Source organism: Zingiber officinale, chromosome 8A, assembly GCF_018446385.1.
Source record: "Zingiber officinale cultivar Zhangliang chromosome 8A, Zo_v1.1, whole genome shotgun sequence".
NCBI classification, from domain to species: Eukaryota; Viridiplantae; Streptophyta; class Magnoliopsida; order Zingiberales; family Zingiberaceae; genus Zingiber; species Zingiber officinale.
Window position 1 is genome coordinate 5,185,532 of NC_056000.1, and position 23,960 is coordinate 5,209,491.

Here is a 23,960-nt window from a genome sequence, read left to right on the forward strand (position 1 = left end):
AGGGGAAAGAAAGTCTATCTATCCGCATCGGCCATTCTTCGACCGCGGCCACTACTTTTGATCTCCGCATGGCCGCCTCTTACGCGGCTCTCCTTCTCCTTCCCCTTCCTCCCACTGGCTGCTCCGCCGTCCGACGCGCTTCCGTACGCTGCGGCGTCGGCCCCACCTCGTCTCCGGCGCCCCGGCAAGGTCTGGGAAGCAGAAGGCAGTGCCTCCTCTTCCTCGCCCTCTCCTCTGCCGCTCTCCCTTTCCCGGCTAGGTCAGCGGACATACCACTCTTCGGGATCAGGAACAGGATAAAGAAGATCGAGGAGGAGGCAGAGGAGATCGTGGGGAAAGGGGAGAAGGCCCTGCAGAAGGGCATCGAGGCGGCGGAAAAGGGCATCGTGGCGGCGGAGAAGGAGATCCAAGCAGCGGAGGAGGGGATAGTGGCGTCTTCCAGCCTCGGCGTCGCAGACAATCTTCTCCAGGCCGGCGCGGTCGCCGGAGCCGAGGCACTCGGGGTGCTCGTCGCGGTCTCCGTTGTCAACGGCATTCTCGCGGCGGAGAGCTGAAACCCTAATCGGGTTCACGTTTGTCTTTCGAGCCATCGGGTATGTGTGGAATTCTGTAACTACTATGTTAATTCCTTAATTTGAGCGATTCTCGTAGCCTAAAATTACGCTTCAAGCTGTATGAATGAAGTAACTGTGTTTCTTCGCTTGCAGCAAAGAATCGTAGATTTTTTTATTATGTCGATGTGTTTTATATTGCTTAGATTGTACTATGCTAGCGCTCGGCGTTCTGTTGATCTTGCAGTTTTCTGATCTCTTGGCAATCTATCTATCACAAACTGTGATGATTTCAAATATTTGGTAGATATATCGTTCATGTTTTGAAACAAAATCTTCTTCTTTTTCGCTTCATTCATTTGAGAAATTGGAACACAATGCAGGAACAAAAATAAGAAAAAAATGGATCAAATTAAAGTGGCATGGGGTTCGTTTTTGTTCTAACTTCGATATTTTTCTTGGAAATTTTGACTTCAATTTAGTTTAGCATTTCTTGGAATGTAAAAGGTGTTCTGAATTTGACTCGTTAAGTTTCAAATATCCCAATTTAGCTTCTGATTTCTTTTTTCTCCAGTATTTTTTTCCAAACTCTCTTAGACTTAACCAGATTTTGATCATGAATCTAATAAATTGAAGAAAAAAATCATCAAAAATTGGAAACGAAAATTGTGGTATTTGAAAAAAGGAATGCAGCTCAAACTTTTTATTATTCCATTCAAATTTGAATTTTATAAAAGAAAAAAGCATTTAAAATACTTTTCATATCGAGATTAAAATATTTTGAAAATTATTTTAGTTAATTTATATCGAGATTTCAAAATGTACATTTCATTTGCAAAGCTATGTTTATGCTTCATTTCTCATCCGAATCAGATACTTGAAGCGCTAGACTCAATCAAACATAAATCCCATATTGTCTCGATTTTCTTTGATAAAATATTTGTACATGCTCTATTATTAATCACATAGAATTATGTGGTTTGAAATATTTTTAATATATTCCAATAATTAATCTGTATATTAAATATTTATATTTTATTTACATTTTCCCCTTCAATTTATTTTTATGAAAGAATTATGTCATACTCAAATTAAACCAAAGAGTTTTGATAATATCATAATTATCCTAGAGTTGTTAGTAAATTCTTTCATATTTATTCTTTTAGAGACAAAAAGAAATTGAATTTGGGGATGAGTAAAAAATGTTAAATTTTGAAAAAAAATGTTAACAATATTGAAATTTGAGGAGATAAATTCAAAATTTAAGGCAATACAAATATCTTATAATATTGAAACTATGTAAAGTATTTTATAATATAAAGGTAAAGAATACTATTATTTCTATTTTATTTAGTTAAGATTACTTAAAGATTTGAGGTGTCATCATTTGCCACATTAACATACAGCTTCATGACGACTGTTATGAAAAATATAACGGAAGTTTATGTCATGTTTTATGGAACGATTCCATGATAACGGCTGTTACTGCTTACCTCGCAAGAATCTTTAAAACGAACCACAGGCTTCAGCTTTATTACTATTCCCAATTGTCTTGTGTCTCGAGGGGAGTGTGAGAGAGAGAGTGAGAGAGGAGAGAGGATGGGTAGCGGCGAAGGCGGCGTGGTCAAGGACGTCGGGTCAAAGGCGGAGCTTGACGAGGCACTCCGTGGGGCGGCGCCGGTGGTCCTGTACTTCTGGGCGTCGTGGTGCGAAGCATCGAAGCAGATGGGTCAAGTTTTCAGCCATCTCGCCGGAGACTTCCCTCACGCTCTTTTCTTTAGGGTAGGTTTACTGCTCTCTATTTTTTGTCTTGCGGTTTTCAAGAAAGAATCTTTATCTGATTGGGTACATTTTTTTTTTTTTTACTGCTTTGCTTCCCTGATGATTAGATTTTTAGCATGCCTTTTAGCGTTATCGGCACGGAACCAGAAATGGGCTTAGGGTTCTTATGTAATATAGTAGAAATCACTTTGGCAGGTGCTGTAAACTTAGTGAAATTCGACTTTTCCTGGCACTAGTCGTTTATCCGTACGTTTTACACTTTTTTTGTAGTTGTCGAAGGAGCTAACTGCCCTCCATTAGTTTTTCAGTGTGATTACTTGCTCTTCTTGCCAATGCTTTTATTCTGCTTCTATGGCAAAAGATGAATACGCTCACACCCAATGCTCCCGCCAGCCCGCCCCAAGACCAACACAGAGTAGGTAAGCCACCGACTGAGAAGGCAAGTGGTAGGTGGGGGTGAGTTTACACAGGTTACAGGAATTTACGCCCACTTTTATTCTTCTCCGAAGCTTAATCAAGTTGTCTCTTCTACGTATAAATTTTTATGAAATTTTGTAATAGTATCCTTCTCATGCTCATTATTCAATCTCAATTACTTTGTTTCTCTTATGTTAACATCATAGGATGAATTGAATTTTGGCAAGCTTGTAGATTGCTATCGTCCTATTCGAGGACAGTGTCCTTAGATCAGTTTGATAATATGTTCAGTATGTATATGACTGTTACCCATACCCTTTTGTTCTTCCATTATTCAAGTTCTACTTACATGAATGCCAGTATATAGTGAATTCAATTAAATACAACCTAAATTTTATGTCATAATAGATTTGAATATTTTCCTTGGAGTGACTTCAATATCATAGTTGCTCTACTGATTAACTAATAGATGGGTTGAAATTAGGAAAGAAAGTGATTAATCATTAAAACAACTTGTATGATGGCCAAAAGTTAGACCTAATTATTGTCATATCTAATGAAAAAATAGTTTGTGTTGTCAAGTCTTTTAGTATCTAATTATTTTCAAAGAGAAAGCATCCTTGATTTGTTTTATTTATTATTATTATTGCTTCATTAGTTTTGATATGTCAATGTTTGCCTTGGAACTGTGATGTTTACATTTTTTCCGTTGTTATTTGATCTTAAAAGCTTATCCTTTTTAGGTCGAAGCTGAAGAGCACCCAGAAATTTCTGAGACTTACTCTGTTTCAGCTGTGCCATATTTTGTATTCTTCAAGGTTAGTTCTTTCCTAGTTTTTTCTCATTTTCAAAGGTGCACAAAGATGGATGATTCCTACATTGCGATCTTGACTACCTAAATATATGTTGATGGTACCTTAATTTGAAATCAATTTTCTGTAGTAGCGGTTATTGGAGAAGAGTTTGCATACTGCTGGGAAGATTATAACAGGACTGTAAGTCAGATCTGACCTATAAAATTATTATGCTGGAAAGAATTAGTCTGACAATAATGATCAGGTTGTTATTTCATTTAACTTTTACTTTTATTCATAATTATCGTGGCAATTTTTTCCAACAGGTAATTGGTTAGGGTTATGACTAAATTCTTAGTGAAAATTTTGAACCTTGTTATGTGGTAGAAATAATTCTGACATTGAGTTATCTTTATTTATACATTTACTCTAAAAGGCTGGAAGGCTTGATATTCAGCAAGGTACTAAGGTCTCTTCATTATCTCCATTAGGCTTTTACATTTTAGAGTTGTGAGAGTAAATGCTTTTGGTTTAAGGCCACCTGATGTATTTACCGATAGGGCATTGTGCCTGAGTTCTATATATATGTAATGTAGAATTAGGTTATCTTCAAGCTCTTTGGAGTCTGAAGCTTGATATGACGACACAACCTCCCATGTTTCATCTGTCTTACTAGGTATTCCAAAATTTCCCAGTAATTTTCCTGACCTCTGGTTGGCAATTTAATAAATTGATTGAAGTGTAGAGATTCCATGTCTCTAAGATGCCACTATGTTTCATCAGTCATCTTCTGTGCATATAATATGTAGTTAGGTCTTGTCTGTTTCTTATAACATGTATTTCTTGTTCAATTTGTGGGTGTTAGACTTCATTCAGTCTTAGTTTCTCCTGATACCATCTTCATCTTTTATAATAAATGTCAAAAAATTAATTCTCTTGACATTTCTCCCATCTTAGACTGTCTGTGTAGATTGGGGTTCTTACTCATACATCATCTCTCCATTCAGTTGCAATTTCAAAATATTGATTAGTCTTTGTCTCTCTTCCAGTTTCATTTCCCGGTCAAGTAGCAATTGAGAATGTTGTTACTCACCAGAGGTGAAATCTCATCTCTTAGCAGTAATATTGAGCTTTATCAGCATCTCTCCCTATCTATCTTAGATATCAAAAAACTACCTATATGTTTTCTCGACAACCGTTTGCAATTTATCTATTCATAATCACCAACTTTAGAATCCTGCAATATCTTTGTTTTGGGTTAAGAAAGAAGATTTTACTAACTGTGCCATAACATCTGAGTGTTAGATTTGGTTGATTAGGACAAAAATTTATTCTTTAGCTGCCTGCTTAAGAATATGAATATTTCATTTTGTCAGGATAGTAGAAGTATCGATGCACTTGAAGGTGCAAACCCAACTGTTTTAGCTAACAAGGTAGCAAAACATGTTGGACCTGCTAGTTCTGTAGAATCTGCTTCACCTGTAAGCCTAGGGACTGCTGACCCTACAATTCTGGAAGCTGCGAAAAACATGGCGACACAAAGTATCTCTTCCAAAACTGAAGAATTGAACTCTGGCCTCAGTGATGGATTGAGAAAGCGTCTGCAGCAGCTTGTTGAGTCATACCCTGTATTCTTATTTATGAAAGGAAGTCCAGAGCAACCTAAGTGTGGATTCAGTCAAAAGGTGGTTAATCTATTGAAGGATGAGGGTGTTGAATTCAGAAGCTTTGACATCCTTTTGGACAATGAGGTACGTGAAGCAATGAAGAAGTTTTCCAATTGGCCTACTTTCCCTCAGCTCTTTTGCAAGGGTGATCTTCTTGGTGGGTATGATATTGTAGTTGCTATGCATGAAAGTGGCGAGTTAAAAGATGTGTTCAAGGACCATGGAATTCCTGTCATCTCTAATGAAACCAAAATTGCAAAAGATTCAGAAGGTCCTATACCGGAAATGAGAGGTGGCATTACTGAATCCACAGGCCTTCATGTTGAAATAGTTTCTCGGCTTCAAACTCTTATAAATTCCACCCCTGTTATGTTATTTATGAAAGGGAAACCTGAGGAACCTAAGTGTGGCTTCAGTCACAAGGTTGTTGAAATCCTTCTGCAAGAGAAGGTTGCTTTTAACAGTTTTGATGTTTTATCCGACGATGAAGTGAGGCAGGGTCTGAAAGCTTTTTCTAATTGGTCGAGCTATCCACAACTATATATAGGAGGTGAACTGATTGGAGGATCTGATATTGTGTTGGAGATGCAGAAGAATGGGGAGTTAAAGAAGGTTTTAGCTGAAAAGGGTGTGGCTACAAATGTTGCACTTGAGGATAGGCTGAAAAGCTTGATCACCTCAGCACCAGTGATGCTTTTCATGAAGGGAACGCCTGATGCACCTCGTTGTGGTTTCAGCTCAAAAGTTGTTAATGCCCTTCGGGAAGAAGAAATCAGTTTTGAATCCTTTGATATCCTCTCTAATGAAGAAGTAAGACAGGGTTTGAAAACCTATTCTAACTGGCCAACCTATCCTCAGCTTTACTACAAGGGTGAGTTGATCGGAGGATGTGATATTGTGTTGGAATTGCAGAGCAGCAGAGAGTTCAAGTCGACTCTTTCTGAGTGATGGTACGGTTGTAGTACCAGTTAAACATATTTCCCTTTGCTTTCGGAATTCACTGGACATGTGAAGGATCCTATAATGTGCCTTTACCATATGCTTCCAGTTCATATCTAATACCTTGTTTTCCTGATGTTTGCTCATGTATTTACGGTTTGCATTAGTCCAAACTTTTTAGCTAAAGAACTTAATTAAACGAGATGTTACATCTATATATAGTTTCTGTTGTGTATTTCTTGTTAGACAAATCCTGTTTTGTGATGGGGGTATTCGAATTTTGGGCTTTCAATATTTTAACAAAATATTTAATGTCTGATTCAATTGCTCCGAGCCTCCGACCTGTTTATTTGTTTTAGTTTGGACATATAACGTCATACAAAGTCACATCTTAATTTGAAATCTCCCAATCTTTAGATTTTCCTAAATCCTTGGGCCTGATACTAATTTATGACAATTGGCAAGATGAGAAAAATAATCCAATAATTTGCTAGTCTAGATTGCTGACTCAAATGCCTAACACTCGTGTCATTCAAACCTTGCAAGCTTGTTATTAGCTAACAGAAACACGAGCTCCAAGATTCAACCAAAAACAATCTCTTATCACACTAATAAAAACTACAAGCATCATAAAGCGGCTCCACACTTCACATCCTTCTTATTATATCGGTCTCTTTCTTTACTTAAAAACCTAATAATATTAGCTGCTTAGAAATATCCAAGAATAAGACGAAAGATAATGCTACAAAAACATTATTTTAATATTGTTCATAAGGAACATATCCTAATTTCCTTCGTGCCCTCACCTTATGAACCGTTAATTTTCTTTGGCTTCTTTGTTCTCTGATAAAGCATCAAGGCCAGCTGCAACATCATCTGCTGGAGTGCCTTTATTCTCGGTGGCAATGGCCGGAGCAGCAGCTTCTGTAACGTTGGAAGCACCAGCATCTGACCCCTCGGTCACCGTAACAGGCACTGTCTTCATAACCGTACCCACTTTTACATATTTGCTCATGAACTTATTTTCCCAGTCCTGGAGGGCTTCAAGCTCAAAGGGGCCAAGACCAGAGAGATCGCCAGTCAAATCCTTTGGTTCAAATGACATCTTTGCTAATGCTCTACTGGCGTCCTTACCAGCAAACAATGCGTACGGACCACCTGGTCCATAAAACATCCTGTGGAAGTGAATATAGCAACATGTGAGTGTGAATATAATAAGAAGAAAGACCAACAAATAACAATGCCAATGAGGATAGATGGAACATATATAAATACACTTTATGCTTTTTCCAAAATAGTTGCCACCAAAAGAATCCAGAGCAAGTAGACATTAGGTAGATCCACTAAAAGAGTTTCCTATTGCCTACCAATGTTAGGATTGATCTGATTACAGGTTCAGTTTTAAGAGCATTGGCAGGTGATAGTAACAGGAAGAGGAGAGAAAAGAGGGGGGAAGGGGGACAAAGACATTTCCGCCATTTGAGTAATTGGAGAGAGAAAATGAAGAGTATATTAGAATAATTTCTAAAAAATAAGGATCAGTCACAAAGACTGCTTGCTCTCTGTGTATTAACAGAATGATGTTTGGTGACCAGTCAACGTTAGCGGTAATGAGCCTTCTTTGTCTTTCCACGAACTATGGAGAAAAATGGTACCGTAGACTACCATGTGCCTTTGAAAAACGGTAATTTGCAATCTAGAATACCACCAAATCAGGTCTCCTTTTCTCCACAAAAAAGTCAATACCAATAGTGGTTACATGTTAGTCAAGTTGGTCATGGAAGTCAAAAGAGTTTATTGCAAAAACTTAATTTTCTTTTTCTTTTCCTTTCATATTCTTCCTTCAATCTTTTTCCATTTGATTTGCCTCACGCTAAGAACATGGGAATGTACTAAAAGATGATGATGAGAATTCCAACATGAATGTGTTATTTAAAATAATAATAATGTCGAGAGACAATTTTGAAAACAGTTAAATTATTAAATGAGAGAAGAATCTGATGAGCTGGTTTGAACATAATAAAAAATTATCAAATATCACTAAAAATATAAAAGTGATCAAGTATCACTAAAAATGAGAGGATGTGTGTGTTCTTGCAGGTTTGGGATCGTATGAGCAATAACTCGCCTGACCTGCCAATTCGCCACTATTTTCATCTCTCTCTCTCGCTATCTCTCTCAATCAGTATTAAAGTTACCAATTTTGTGAGGTATTACCAAACTCACTGCCTAAATCGAAGAGCTAACTTGACTACTGGAATAAGAATTTTCTCCTAGCAACGAAATCGAAGTCTTTCTTGAGATTGAAAAAATAATTAAGGAATAACCGAAACCCTAGCAACTCAAATTAGTTTAGGGCGAGAAATTTCAGGGGGGAAAATGGCAGAATTACCTGCTCTGCGAAACGTCGTAGATCTGACTCTTGATAGCCATCAGGAGCGGCTTCTCGCGATCGGAGCCATCGTAGGCTCGGAGCTCCTCCTCGGTGACCTCCCCAAGCTGCACCGGGGGCCGCAGCGGCTCCCGCTCCACCACCTCGCGCGCGTGCGCCTGCGGGGCAGTTGGCTGTGTCTCGAAGAACCCCGCCACAGTATAGTATATCGCCGCCGCCAAAGCCAGTACCGTGAAGAACGACGCCGGCGACAGGCCCGTGTAGGTCTCCACCGCCTGCTTCAAAGTCTCCCACGCCTCCATCACCGCCTTGATTCTCCAAACACCCTCCCACCGATTCTTCCCCCTCCCTCGCTTATAACGTGGACGGTCAATTTACGGCTCCTTGCTTCGTGGGCCATACCTCAACTGCCAATAGCCCCTCGCTTCGTGCACCCAAAACGGAACAGAACTGTCAATCCTTGCATTTCTTAGAATTCAAAATCGTCCGTCCATTTGGCAAAGGCGCATAAAGACTACTATCTTGATGCATAAGTGGCAGTCGACAAACGGAGAAACATTGCAGTGGCTGTTGCATCTGATCCGAGAGTAAGAGTGGGAGAAGCTACATCCGCGACGGCATTGTTACGCCGTCAACACCCTCGCCGACACGGTAAACTTGAACGTAACCATGCCCACCTAGTTTGAACAATAAGATCTTGATAAATATTATGCACCAATTTTCAAACTTTTATATAGAAAAACGGAGTTCAATCCAAACTCGAATAAGATAAATTCAAAGTATTAATTTGAGCATTAAAATTAGAGTTAAATAAATAGACTAAAAAAATATAGATTTAATTAAATTAAATGAATTTTATAAAAGATAAAATTTGTCATCAGGATGGCAAATTGATGGGTCGAGTTCGGATCGAATTCTATATCCTCCGTACTCATACCTATCGGGTATAGGATATCCGATGGGTATACCCATACCTATTAAAGGGCCGAATATATTCTATATGTGTAATTTTTCTTCTTTCTATCGAACTATTATCATTCAACAAAAATATATTAAAATTAACATCCTATATATATATATATATTAAACATCTATATAGTCTTCTACTAATATCAATAAAAAAAATAATAAGTTGATTTAAGAAAAAGAAATTTTCTTTAATATATGTATATATATTATTTAATCGGGTATTCGGGTCGAGTATCGGGTATTGATAGTCCCTCCATACCCTCTTCCATTCGGGTCGGATGTTGGATCCTCCATCGGGTTCGGGTGAAATTACCATCCCTAATCATGATGTCCCTCCACGAGGATCTTATACCATTAATAGAGAGTAAATCAAGAAACTAAATCTAGTTATCACATGAAAGGATAATTACTCAGTCTTTATCATGATTCGGTCCTTAATCAATTCTATAAACCTATCATGTGATAATCAACTTAGTTATACCCTGGGGATTATAAATTAAATGAATAGAACACATCTCTTACATAACATCAATACCCATGAATTTTATTTATACCATCTAAAATTTACAAATAATTTTTAGACTTTTTAGGACAGTAAATACCTTGGGTTAATTTTAACGTGATTAACTGAGTTAAGTCATATATATTTGATGTCTTGTATCTGATTGTGCAGGGACTTAGAAACACAAGAATTCGAGCAGAAGACACGGTGAGCGAGAAAGATGACATGGAAAGACAATTGACGGGTTAGGTGCATCCGAGGGACGAGGAACTACGGAAGAATACTGGTGGAGCGAGAAGGACGAGCACAACGCATCCAAAGGACGAGAAGCCAAGAAAAAAACATACTCGAGGAGAAGGTTGGAGTTGAGTTCGGGTGAGCTTAACTCTGGATGACCAGAGATCACCCGAGCGAGGCCCGAAAATGATTAATTCAGATGTTGATTGTTAGATTATATAAATATATTAGAATTATTTGTTTATAGCATTTAGGACAATTTAGTGTTTTACCTTTTCAATTTAGGATTTAGGTGTTTCTTGTAACTAACTATATAAGATTTTGATTTTGTACTATTTATTTCTAATCACTTTTGGATTCATTAAATCAAGACGGCTATTTTTTTCCATAACGTCAATTTCTATATGGTATTAGAGCCTTCATCTTTATGTTTTTTTTTATAATTTGATTGAAGAATTGTTAATTCAATCCATAATTTTAGCGAGCACAATTCTTTCAGTTATTCGTGAGCACAATTTGTTCTATCATCATGAGTGGTCGCACAGATGATTCACTTCAATTGATTAGTGCTCGATTGGATGGAAAAAATTATTCGTATTGGGGATATGCTATGAAAAACTTCTTGTGGGCAAAATCTATGTGGGGATATATTTTAGGTGTACGAGTTCAACCTACGGACATCAACACTGATGATTATGCAAAGTCGTTGGATATTTGGAAGACCGATAATGCGAAGATTATTACGTGGATCAATAATTCTGTTTCACATTCTAATGATGCTCAGTTGGCTAAGTACGAGACAACCAATAAGGTTTGAGATCATCTGGTAAAATTATATACGTAATCTAACTTTGTCAAATAATATTAATTGGAAGTAGATATCCACGCACTTTGACAACAGAATAAATCTTGAATGTCCAAACAAGTGGGACCTCACTCCTACTTGTTTTCTTGCAAGAGAAACTCTTTCTCTAGAAATACAATATGTCTTGAAATAAATATCTTTTTGTTTCAAGGGATCATAGAATTGGTAACTCGCAGTTTCTTTAGGATAACCAATTAATAGACACTTATCAGACTTAGCTCTAGCTTCTCTGATACAATCCTCTTCATATAAAAAGGACAACCACATATTTTCAAATAAGATAACTGAGGGTTTGACTACTCCATATCTCAAATGAATTAGTCGAAATTGCCTTTGTTGTGAGTTTATTTAGCAAGTAAACAATTGTCATAAGTACGTAATCCTAAAAAGGCTTTAGGAAGACTTGCATGATTTACTTTCAACCAAACCATGTCCAACAAAGTTCGATTTCACCTTCGAATATACCGTCATGTGTTGTATGTAAGATGGAGTCCATTGAGACAATATTTTATTATCTCTTAGATAATTTTAAAACTTTTGGCTTAAGCACTCACCACCTTGATTGGATCAAAGTATCTTAATACTTTGTCAAGTTGTTTCTGTACTTCATTTCTGAACTCTTTGAACTTTTCAAAGCTTTAGACTTGTATTTTAATAAATACACATATCCAAATTATGAGTGATCATTGATGAAAGTGATGAAATCGTTATAATTTCCTTGTGCATGAGTTACATCAGTATGTATAAGACTCAATATGTCATTCTCCTATTCATCCTTTCAAATAAAAGGTAACTATGTCATCTTACCTTTTAACTATGAAGCACACACGTATCAAATGAATCTAATTCAAATGATTCTATAATTACATACTAGTATAATTTGAATATGTGTTTCATACTTATATGACCAAGGTGACTTTGACACGTATAGGAAGTTAATTGATTATCTAATTGTTTACTATTCTTTAACTACTCACTTATGTCATGACATATATGTGAGGCACAGTCGGTATCCAATACCTAAGTGTTTAAAGAAATAGTGTGATATCCAATCTCGAAGATAGGAGATAGGGCATCAGATGTCTTTTTCTCTTCTTCATGGACTCAAGATAAATCTTGTCGTTTCTTCTCCAATGCCACATCTTACCATAACGGTAATATGAGTCCTTTGGAGTTAGCCCAGTCAGTTTATTTATTTCCATAGTGAGCGCAAATTCAAAGAAAACATTCCAACTCTAATAATCTAGAAATACACAATTGAGCATGTTTAGGAAAGATGATTTTATTTCGTAAATGTAAACAATTTACATATAAATACGAAATCCACTTACTTATTGAATTCGAAAGCCCTTACTATAAATTCGGGAGATGGTAGATTCTCTCCAAGTGGGTTGATATCCACTATAGATAAGAACAACCTTGACTTTAACCAATAAGTCATTCTTAGCTATAGTGGTAGGTAATAAGTTTACCGATTGCATATCACTTATATACAACTATCACATTATGCTAGCAACTAATTGATATTCGCATAAACATTAGGTTGTTGACATATTAACAAGTATACATCAAATGCACATCACCCAACTTCACCTCTATCCACGTTAATTATTACTTTGGCACAACAAGTCAACACTTCAAGTTAAAACCAACCCATTAATCATGAGAATTTATCTCTATGATTTGAACATATTTAATTTCATGTTTAGCTTGACTTTGGTCAACAACTCAAACAAGAACTTAAATTTTAATTCTTACCATATTAATAGAAGGTGTAGACTTTAATATTTTGATGTAAGGGATTTAAGTTTCATCATCATCATGCAAATCTACAAACTACATGACATCACACGCATGACATAAATGATGATATGACATATCTCACGCATGATATAAATGATGACATCATTGTTAGGACCGAAATGTAGCTAGAGGGGGGGGGGGCGGTGAATAGCGTCTCACCCAAATCGATCGCTTCCTACGTATTGGTTATTGCACAGCGGAAAACAAAGAATACAACCACGAATACAAATATGAAAGCTAAATACAAAGGAAGAGATGCAACCCATTAACACGTTCGTTTACGTGGTTCGGAGATAACTTGCTTCTACTCCACGGCGTGTCCGTAAGGTGGACGATCCCTCAATCCGTCGGTGGATTAGTCTCCGGAAAACCTCTGGCTAGCTCAAGCTCCTTGTCGGTGGAGAAACCTCGGCACAAATACTTGAATACAAGCACACCGATCACACGAAGGCTTGGGAGACTTTAATAGGCTTTAACCAAGTCTATTTCGTCAACCATGCCCAAGCACCCCGAGCTCCATTAAATAGAGCTCGAAAGGAAAACACTAAGTTGTTTTCCTGCTACCAGTCGACTGGTGTATGCACCAGTCGACTGGTCCTTTAAGTGAAGTTGACCGTTACCCAATGGTCGACTACCAGTCGACTACTATAGTGTACCAGTCGACTGCTACAGTGTATCAGTCGACTGCTACAGTGGTGCTACAGTGTCACAACAATGTTACTACGGTGTCACTACAGTGTTGCTACAGTACTGCTACAATGAAACCTGAAACCATAAGATTTTTCCCCTAGTACAATCACTCAACACTCGTCCTCACCCGACCAACCTAGACCTAGCCTTCTAGACTCCTCCATCAGCCTTGCGTCCCTCGGATGTCTCCCCATCCTTTATGTCTTACCTTCTGGAGCTTCCTTCGACCTTGTTTTTATTGTTGGGTCTTCCTTTGCCAAGAGGCTCCTCACATCCGGGACTTCATCCATTGCCAAGTCACACTTGGACTTACGTTGCCAAGACTACATACTTAGACTTACACCGCCAAGATTCATCCTTGGACTTTCCTCCTTTGCCAAGATCACACTTGGACTTTCCTTGTTATACCTGTATCCTGCACACTCACAATGCATATCAAATACAACAATAAACCTAACTTAAATATTTGTCCAAATATCAAAACCTAGGGCACCTAGATTGCTCCAACAATGACACATTGCATGCATGACATAACATGACACATCACACGTATGACAAAATCTAATCACTTCGTATGCATGACAAAATTTAATCATGTCATAATTAATGCATCTATATGACATACAATATGACATGAACATGACATAAGTTTACATATATTATAATTCTATTTTAGAAATAAAAATATATTATAAATATGATTTTAATAAATCAAAATTTATTTAATCAAATTAGAAAAACTAATTTTCTAAATTTAATTAACATATCTCATCTAGAATATTTCTATCAATAATAAAGAATCTTTAATTATTTTGAAAATAAAATTTTAAAATAATTTTATAACCATTTAAGAAATAAATAATTAATATTTCTTAATTTATTAAAGAATAATTTAAATAATTTTTATTTTCAAATCTTTCCAAATTTAATATTTCCTAATAATTTAGGAAATTTTCTAAAAATAGAATATTTTAATAAATCTAAAATTTTTAGAAAATACAATTTCCATAATTTAATTTAGAAGATCTCAAATCTGTATTTTTAAAGAATTTTAGAATCTTTTCAAATTTGGTATTACCTTACAAATTATGAAAATTTCCAAAAATAGAATATTTCTTAAAATTCTAGAAAATTCTATAAATTAACATAATATTTTAAAATTTAATTTTCTAAAATTATTTTAGAAACTTTTCAAAAATAAAATTTCCTAACAATTTAGGAAACTTCCAAAAATAGAAAATTCTTAATAATTTCAGAAAAAATCTAAAATTAATTACTACACTAATTACGAACTGTAAAATAATTTTACGATCATATCGAAGCACAATCAAGCTCTGATACCACTGTTGGTAGCTCGATGCGGGTGCGTACTAAAACAAGTTTTGTAAACATACGTAGCGAAAAATAAAAATAATAATAATTCCTAACTATTACATCACACACACCATACACATACAAAGATACAACATGCCAGATATGATCGCATAATTAAAATTTTATGGAAAGTAAATTTACGCTAGGTATTGTTGGTGCAACATCCCTCAGGTCAAGATTGACCTGGGTAACCAAGCTGAGTCTTGGTTTGGGTTTAGATGTTTGACAATAAGATATTGATTGAAGAAGAGTCAAGTAGGTCAAGGTTGACCGGATACTTGACCGGGAAGTCCTAACTGGGATGTTAGGCAAAATGAAAGACCTAGGGAGTGAAGCTAGGCAGTATGAAAGTCCTGGTGAGTGAAGCCAGGCAGAAGGAAATCCTAGTGAGTGAAGCTAGGCAGATGGAAATCCTGGTGAGTGAAGCCAAGTGAAAGTCCTAGTGAGTGAAGCTAGGCAGATGGAAATCCTGGTGAGTGAAGCCAGGTGAAAGTCCTAATGAGTGAAGCTAGGCAGATGGAAATCCTGGTGAGTGAAGCCAGGTGAAAGTCCTAGTGAGTGAAGCTAGGCAGATGGAAAATCCTGGTGAGTGAAGCCAGGTGAAAGTCCTAGTGAGTGAAGCTAGGCAGATGGAAAACCCTAGTGAGTGAAGCTAGGTGAAAGTCCTGGTGAGTGAAGCCAGGCAAGGGAAAATCCAGATGGATCAAGGATGATCGGACATCTGGTGCTGGGAAGTCCAAGTAGGTCAAAGGATTGACTGGATACTTGGCATGAAAGAAAAGTCCAAGTAGGTCAAAGGGATTGACCGGATACTTGGCACAGAGAAAAGTCCAAGTGGGTCAAAGGGATTGACCGGACACTTGGTAAGGGAGTCCTAGCAGGTCAAGGGAGTGACTAGATGCTAGGCATGACATACCAACAGGTCAAGGTTGACCGGATGTTGGTTTGGGAGGTTTGGGACTTGGTTTGGACAAAAATCAAGTGCTGGATCGATCCAGGCTCTGGATCGATCGGTGGATCGATCCAGACCTGTCCCAGCGAACAGAGAGCCTCTGGATCGATCCGTGGATCGATCCAGAGGTCCCAATCGATCAGTGGATCGATTGGGACGCGGCTGCTTCGCGCGATAAGCGCTGGATCGATCCGTGGATCGATCCAGGCGCGTTTCCAGAGCACAGAGGCGCTCTGGATCGATCCGTGGATCGATCCAAAGCCTCCCCGATCGATTGGGAACATTCGAATCGATCGGGATCCGACCGTTGGCATCGTTTATAGCTGCAGGCGTTCGATGGCTGCGGTATGACTTCACGGTTTTCATCTCAGATCTTCGCCAGCTCCTCCACAGCACTCTCAAAGCTTGTGATCGCCAGTTCTTGAAGGTTCTTGGAAGCTCTCCGAGTCAAGAGGCGGATCAAAGGCAAGAAGAGAAGCTAGGGTTAGGGTTTTCTGCATTCATTGTAAGCTTTGTGCTTGTATTTTTGTTTCCCTTTCCTTCTTCTTGTACTGAGAGTCTTGTAGGGCTTCTCCGCCCTCGGTAGTTACCAAAAAGGAGTGTTTCATAGTGGAGGGTGCGTGCGTTGGTGTGAATCCTTGGATTAGTCACCTCTTGTGAGGTGGATACCAAGTAAAACCAACCGTGTTAGCGTTGTGTGTTTGTTTCTGTATTTTCCGCTGCACATCTTTGAAGGAACAAGCAACGCCGAGCAACGAGCGAACGCGATGAGCTATTCACCCCCCCTCTAGCTACTTTTGGTCCTAACAAGTGGTATCAGAGCAAGGTTGCTCTTCACCGGAATCACCGCCGGAAGGGGCAAACATATCAAGAAAAGCTAGAGGGTGAAGAAGTTGGAGCAAATTCTTCAAGTTCAAGATTTCAAGAAGCTCAACTTCAAGATGCAATTCCAAGATGGACTTGGATTTGATACAAGGGTGGCTCCACCATATTCATCTACAAGTTTCGATTCTTGGAAATCAAGAATCGAAAATTTTCTTATGATGGAGATAGAGCAATGGTTTGCTCTCATGGAAGGTTTTGAAGCTCCCACAAATTTCAAGGGCAAAGTACTCAAAAGGAGCAAGTGGAGCCAAGAGCAAGTCCAAAGGTGCGAGGCCAATGACAAAGTGACCAAGCTTTTGGTCAATTTATTGCCAAGCACCATCCTTTGCAAAATTGGAGAATTTGAAGATGCAAAGGAACTATGGAGCAAATTGGCCAAGCTTCATGAAGAGATCCCCTCCACTGTACAAGAGCAAGAAGTATCCAGAGAGGGTGACTCTTTGGAGCAAGACCAAGAGGAGGATTCCGAGGTTGAGAGATGCTCAACCTCCGAAGAAGAGGAGATCCAAGAAGCTTCATCCTCAAGGGAATGCAACGAAGGGAACAAGGAGGGAGCATACTCCTTGTTTCATGTTCAAGATGATGAAGCCTCCACCTCTAGGATTGAGGGGGAGCAATTCTTGGTGACGCCGGATCAAGAAGAAGGAGAAGCTTCTACATCCGGGTCAAGTGAAGAAGAAGAAGATGGTGCCACCTCCGAAATTCAAGAAATATCAAATGGAGGAGCAAGTGTCATCCCTACACAAGAAGGTATAAATGTTTCAATTAAAAACAAAAATCATATAATATGTTTTGAGTGTAGGGAAAGTGGGCACTACAAGAGCAAATGCCCTAAATTGGCCAAGAAGAAGGGCCAAGTGGCACAAAAGGGCAAGGAGAAGCCCAAGGAGACCATCCCCGGAACAAAGAAGAGCAAGGAGCACATCGTGTGCTTCTCTTGCAATCAAAAGGGGCATTACCGAAGTCAATGCCCTAAGGGGAAGAAGGTGGTCAAGGCTCATGGAGGAAGCTCTAGTCAAGGGGGAGCCTCTAAGGTAAAGAAAAAGGTAACATTTATTGAGCCTACCCCTTTACATTATGGTAAAAAGCATGATAGTTCAAATTTTTATCATTTTAATGCAATTTACCATAAGAATAGAAAGCATGAGGGCTTTAAGGAAAAGCATGTGGCCCTACATGCCAAAACTACACCTAAGGCTAGGATTGTAGGTAAAAATCTAGGCGAAAACACTAAGGAAAATAGACACATGCCCAAGATCAAAAATGCTCATGGACCAAAACCTAAGGATTTAATGATAGAAAATCAAGTCTTGAGGTCAAGACTTGACAAACTAGAAAAGACCCTAAAAAGGATGGAGAATATCCTTAAAGGGCAAAATGAGCAATACCTAGGGCTAGGAGCACAAAGGTCATCCAATGGCTATAGAGGTTTGGGATACAAACCCAAAGCTAAAAAGGATGTGCCTAGTTATCATAGGGTTCCATATAGCTATGGAACAAACCCTAAGTCTAGAGGTCAAGTCAAAGATACAAGGGAAGATATCCCTAGAAGTATCTTTGCAACCAAAGTGACTAAGACTTCTAAGAAGTCTAAGAAAGTCACTAACAAGGTCACAAGGGAGGCTATCCCTAGAGTTGACCTAGAAAGTGTGACCAAGGTTTCTAAGAAGCCCAACAAGGTCACTAGGAAGGTATCTAGGGAAGATATCCCTAGTGAGTACCTAGAGCATCCAAGGAGCACCAATAGGTGTTGGGTTCCTAGGAGCATCTTCTCTACCCCATAGATGGGTTAGAGAGTGTCAACTCCGATTAGAAGGGTAGTTAACCTAACTTTGAGGAAATTGACACTCAAGGAGCATTTTCAAGGTTTTAGTTAACCTTTGAAAATGAAATGGACCTATTATTTACTCCTTGAAAGAGTAAAATGTGCCAAATTGGAGAAGTATTGATTTTATTTTAAAGTGGCACAAATTTGAGAAAACACAGAACTACCAAGTTGGGATTTTGGTATGTTCTTAGGAAATTAAAGGCAAACTAAGCCTTAATTTAAAAGTGCTACTCTTGTGGAAAAATGGAATATGCCAACATTTGAGGACATATTTATTTTCAATTGGCATACATTAATCAAGGAAATTAGAAATGCCAATTTAGGTTTTGGCATTCTCTTGAAGCACTTTAGGGCAATCTAGGTTTAAGGTGTAAGTTTAGCTAAGACTTTAAGGATACTTAGATAGTTAATCTAGGTATATTTTATTTATGCTAAATCTTGCCATGATTATTTGCCCATCATATGCCATGACATCATGTCTAGTTTTTGCATTCATGTTTTACTATGAAAAACTCAAAAATACCATGTCATGACAATCATACATCATGTAGTTATAGGAATCTTTCTTTTGAAAGTTATTTTATTTTGATGTATGCCATAACATTATCATGCATTAGTTTAATTCCTTGTAATTAAGGACAAATGGCATTTAACAACACTTATTAACAAGTGACATCCTAGGTGGATGTCTAATATCTCTAAAATGCCTAGATAGATATGCATGATCCCTAGATTAGGGCAAAACTAAAATCTACATCTCACAAAGACTATAAGGTGACTTGTATGTGTTTTAGTGCACATTAGATACAAGTGAGATGTTAGGATGATGAACAAAACTCAAGATGTTGATTTAGTGCATTCCGTTGAGTTTTTAAATTCATCAAAACACATAGTTATGTGTTTTCCCATCATTGGGAAAGCTAATGTACAAGTCATGTGCATTATGCCCAAGGAACATGATGGGATATTGGTTTTGAAAATATTTTTGGAAAACCTTGGTGAAGGCTATCTTTTGATAGTAATCACCATTGAATAGTTAGACACAAACTTGAAGAGAAACACTAAAGTTTTTGCAAGTTTTCAAGTTTGTGTCAATCTTTGAAAATATGAAGTATTTTCATAGAAAACTATTTTTCCGTGATAGTAAACGCCCTAAATAATGTCTACACGAAATTTCATAATTTTTGGATTTTTGTAGAATTTTTTAGGGGTTTCTGAAGTTGACTGAAATGGAATTTCAGCAACTATCAGAGCTCCGATCGATCCATGGATCGATTGGAGTTCCTGAATCGATCCATGGATCGATTCAAACGGCAATTCCCGCGAGCAGAAGCTCGCTGGATCGATCAGCCGATCGATCCAGGGAGTCTGAATCGATCAGTGGATCGATTCAGAAAGGTTCAATCGATTGGTACCCAACTCCAATCGATCCAAGTTGCTGATTTTGGCTGGGAAGGTTTGATTTCAGCATCTTTGAACCTCTTTGAGTCTAGGTAACCATTCCAAACCCCTAAAAATACATTTGTATCCATAAAAAGGGTGTTTTCATGCGAAAATAAGGATGGATTGGTTAAGGAAGACTAAGTAGAAGTTTAGGTTGAGGTTGTTTCAAATTTTGAATATTTGAACCTCAAAACTTCTAAATTTGGGTTTCCTAATGTTTTAGGGATTCCAAGTCATTGTTGGTGCAATGACAGAAGTTACCACCATGTCTTTAGGGGGAGGGACTCTTTAAAGACATGAAAATTATTTTTCATGAACCTTGGAAGGTGGTTAACCTTCTGTTGTGAACTTGCTCAAGGTTGAGCATTTAAACTTGAAATGAGGAGAAATGGGGAGTGGATATCCTCATTATTTCAAGTGGACACTCAAGTGGTTGAAAATGCTCAAGGTTGGGTATTTGTCAACATTGAGGGAGAAGTTAAGGTGATAATGACGGTTATGGGATCTCATTATCGGGTGATCACAATGAGTGAAGTTGTGATCACGATGAGCAACTCTTCAGGGGGAGAGTCTTCAACAAATGGATTTGTTGAAGTGTGCCCAGAATTGGAGCATAGGTTGATGTGTGTCCAACGATGGGTTGATGTGTGCCAATAGGGGGAGAATGTATGGTTAAGCTTAGTCCTTCATTACCTATGGGAAGGTCATAGGGGGAGAATGAAAGGACTCATGAAAGGGAGTAAGTTAGGCTTTCATTACCTAGAGGGAGTTTGCCCTCTTAGGGGGAGAATGAAGAGCTTAATTTATGCTTTCATTACCTAGTGGCATGAAGAAGGAGGCTATGGGATTAGCCTAACTTACATGTGGTATTGTAAGTGATAGTGTTGGTATTGTCAAACATCAAAAAGGGGGAGATTGTTGGTGCAACATCCCTCAGGTCAAGATTGACCTGGGTAACCAAGCTGAGTCTTGGTTTGGGTTTAGATGTTTGACAATAAGATATTGATTGAAGAAGAGTCAAGTAGGTCAAGGTTGACCGGATACTTGACCGGGAAGTCCTAACTGGGATGTTAGGCAAAATGAAAGACCTAGGGAGTGAAGCTAGGCAGTATGAAAGTCCTGGTGAGTGAAGCCAGGCAGAAGGAAGTCCTAGTGAGTGAAGCTAGGCAGATGGAAATCCTGGTGAGTGAAGCCAGGTGAAAGTCCTAGTGAGTGAAGCTAGGCAGATGGAAATCCTGGTGAGTGAAGCCAGGTGAAAGTCCTAATGAGTGAAGCTAGGCAGATGGAAATCCTGGTGAGTGAAGCCAGGTGAAAGTCCTAGTGAGTGAAGCTAGGCAGATGGAAAATCCTGGTGAGTGAAGCTAGGTGAAAGTCCTAGTGAGTGAAGCTAGGCAGATGGAAAACCCTAGTGAGTGAAGCTAGGTGAAAGTCCTGGTGAGTGAAGCCAGGCAAGGGAAAATCCAGATGGATCAAGGATGATCGGACATCTGGTGCTGGGAAGTCCAAGTAGGTCAAAGGATTGACTGGATACTTGGCATGAAAGAAAAGTCCAAGTAGGTCAAAGGGATTGACCGGATACTTGGCACAGAGAAAAGTCCAAGTGGGTCAAAGGGATTGACCGGACACTTGGTAAGGGAGTCCTAGCAGGTCAAGGGAGTGACTAGATGCTAGGCATGACATACCAATAAGTCAAGGTTGACCGGATGTTGGTTTGGGAGGTTTGGGACTTGGTTTGGACAAAAATCAAGTCGGATCGATCGATGGATCGATCCAGCTCGATCGATCGGTGGATCGATCCGACTGTCCCAACCGATGAGGCTCGGATTGATCCGTGGATCGATCCGAGGTCCCAATCGATCGCTGGATCGATTGGGACGCGGCCGCTTCGCTAGCCGGATCGATCCGTGGATCGATCCAGCGCGCTTCAGTGCAAGCGCCGGATCGATCCGTGGATCGATCCAAAGCCTCCCCGATCGATTGGGAACATTCGAATCGATCGGGATCCGACCGTTGGCATCGTTTATAGCTGCAGGCGTTCGATGGCTGCGGTATGACTTCACGGTTTTCATCTCAGATCTTCGCCAGCTCCTCCACAGCACTCTCAAAGCTTGTGATCGCCAGTTCTTGAAGGTTCTTGGAAGCTCTCCGAGTCAAGAGGCGGATCAAAGGCAAGAAGAGAAGCTAGGGTTAGGGTTTTCTGCATTCATTGTAAGCTTTGTGCTTGTATTTTTGTTTCCCTTTCCTTCTTCTTGTACTGAGAGTCTTGTAGGGCTTCTCCGCCCTCGGTAGTTACCGAAAAGGAGTGTTTCATAGTGGAGGGTGCGTGCGTTGGTGTGGATCCTTGGATTAGTCACCTCTTGTGAGGTGGATACCAAGTAAAACCAACCGTGTTAGCGTTGTGTGTTTGTTTCTGTATTTTCCGCTGCACATCTTTGAAGGAACAAGCAACGCCGAGCAACGAGTGAACGCGACGAGCTATTCACCCCCCCTCTAGCTACTTTTGGTCCTAACAGGTATATCTGACGGATGATACGTAGAAGATTCCATCGGATGATCCGGAGTGAGAAGGAGATCAACCAAGCGACGCACGAGCCTCACCTCTACTTGTATCTACACCGAGTTATCTTCAAGATGACTTCAATGAGTTCAAGTTGTTAGTATAGTTAGCACTAACGGTCTAACTCAAATTTTGATGAATGACAAAGTAGGTTAAATTAGGTTCATTGTGATCTAACACTGTGACCAAGTGTGCAGAAGAAGCTCAGCTAGGTCGATGGGGCCGATCGGATAGCTGGCACGAAGCCCAGCTAGGTCGACGGGTCGACCTGATAGCTGGCACGAAGTCCAGACGGGTTGACGGGCTGACCTAACATCTGGTACGAAGTCCAGCTAGGTCGACGGACTGACCTAATAGCTGGCATGAATTCCAGACGGGTCGAAGGCCTGACCGGACGTCTGACAAGTAAGTTAAGGTAAGTCACTAGAGGAGAGTGACTGTGAGGACACATTCCCGGGAGGGGAACTTAGGCGCTGATCCAACTTATAACCATTTCGAAACTCTAAGTTTTGATCGTGACTAGATTTCGGTCTCGAGGAGACAGAATCTAATTAATACTCTGCTTGTTTATTATAATTGTGCTAATACTTTGTTTTGCAGGGTAATATAGTTTGCATTTTACCTCGGACTAACTCTTTCTTGAAGAAGGACTTTCTAGAGAAAAGTGATCCAGGTGCCTGAAGGGATCCAGGCGCCGGGAATGCAAAGTTTATTCCCTCGTCGCGTCGCCACGTGGAGCTTCATGGTTGGTTGGGTTACGTCACACTCCAGGAGCCCGAAAGGGATCCGGGCGCCCGGAGCCTCCTATATAAGGAGGATACACCCTGAGCAAAGAACAACTCACAACAAAGTCTGCCAAAGCTTGCTCTGCCGTGTTGTGCTCCTGCGACGCTGAAGCTTCTCCGACACCGCGCTATTTCATTTCTTTCTTAATTATTGTCGGTATTTAATCTTCTTAAGCATTCTTATACTTTCAATTTGTAAAAACTTATTCGAATTGCTAGTGGATTGCCCAACGAAAGCACTCGACGAGTGCGGACCTTGGAGTAGGAGTCGACCAAGGCTCCGAACCAAGTAAAAAATTACTTATGTTAGCATTGTTCCAATTTCAATTTTTCTGCTGCGTACTCGATCTTCTTTTCGAATTTTTAAATTGATATTCACTTCCCCTCCCTCTATCGACTTTCATGATCCAACATTGTAGGATCGAAAAGAATTTAGATATCTCCACAATAGTATGATATTGTCCACTTTGAGCTTAAGCCCTCATAGTTTTACTTTTGGACTTTACCCAAAAGGCCTCATACCAATGA

General features: G+C 39.2%; 3 protein-coding genes across 3 annotated transcripts; 2 read left to right on the top strand and 1 right to left on the bottom strand.

Annotated features, from left to right (window-relative positions):
- On the top strand, positions 1-732 carry LOC122012062. Its single transcript, XM_042568518.1, has one exon. The coding sequence runs from the start codon at positions 69-71 to the stop codon at positions 552-554; it is 486 nt and encodes a 161-aa protein (XP_042424452.1). The 5' UTR covers positions 1-68; the 3' UTR covers positions 555-732.
- Positions 733-1,946: 1,214 nt separating this feature from the next.
- LOC122012059 (monothiol glutaredoxin-S11-like) lies at positions 1,947-6,385 on the top strand. The gene is made up of 3 exons (XM_042568516.1): positions 1,947-2,333; positions 3,494-3,568; positions 4,921-6,385. The coding sequence occupies exons 1-3, from the start codon at positions 2,151-2,153 to the stop codon at positions 6,157-6,159; spliced, it is 1,497 nt and encodes a 498-aa protein (XP_042424450.1). The 5' UTR covers positions 1,947-2,150; the 3' UTR covers positions 6,160-6,385.
- A 346-nt stretch (positions 6,386-6,731) lies between these two features.
- On the bottom strand, positions 6,732-8,895 carry LOC122012060 (membrane steroid-binding protein 1-like). The gene is made up of 2 exons (XM_042568517.1): positions 8,543-8,895; positions 6,732-7,325 (listed from the first exon to the last, which is right to left on the bottom strand). Exons 1-2 carry the CDS (start codon positions 8,842-8,844, stop codon positions 6,968-6,970), a joined length of 660 nt encoding a protein of 219 aa, XP_042424451.1. The 5' UTR covers positions 8,845-8,895; the 3' UTR covers positions 6,732-6,967.
- Between the last annotated feature and the right edge of the window lie 15,065 nt (positions 8,896-23,960).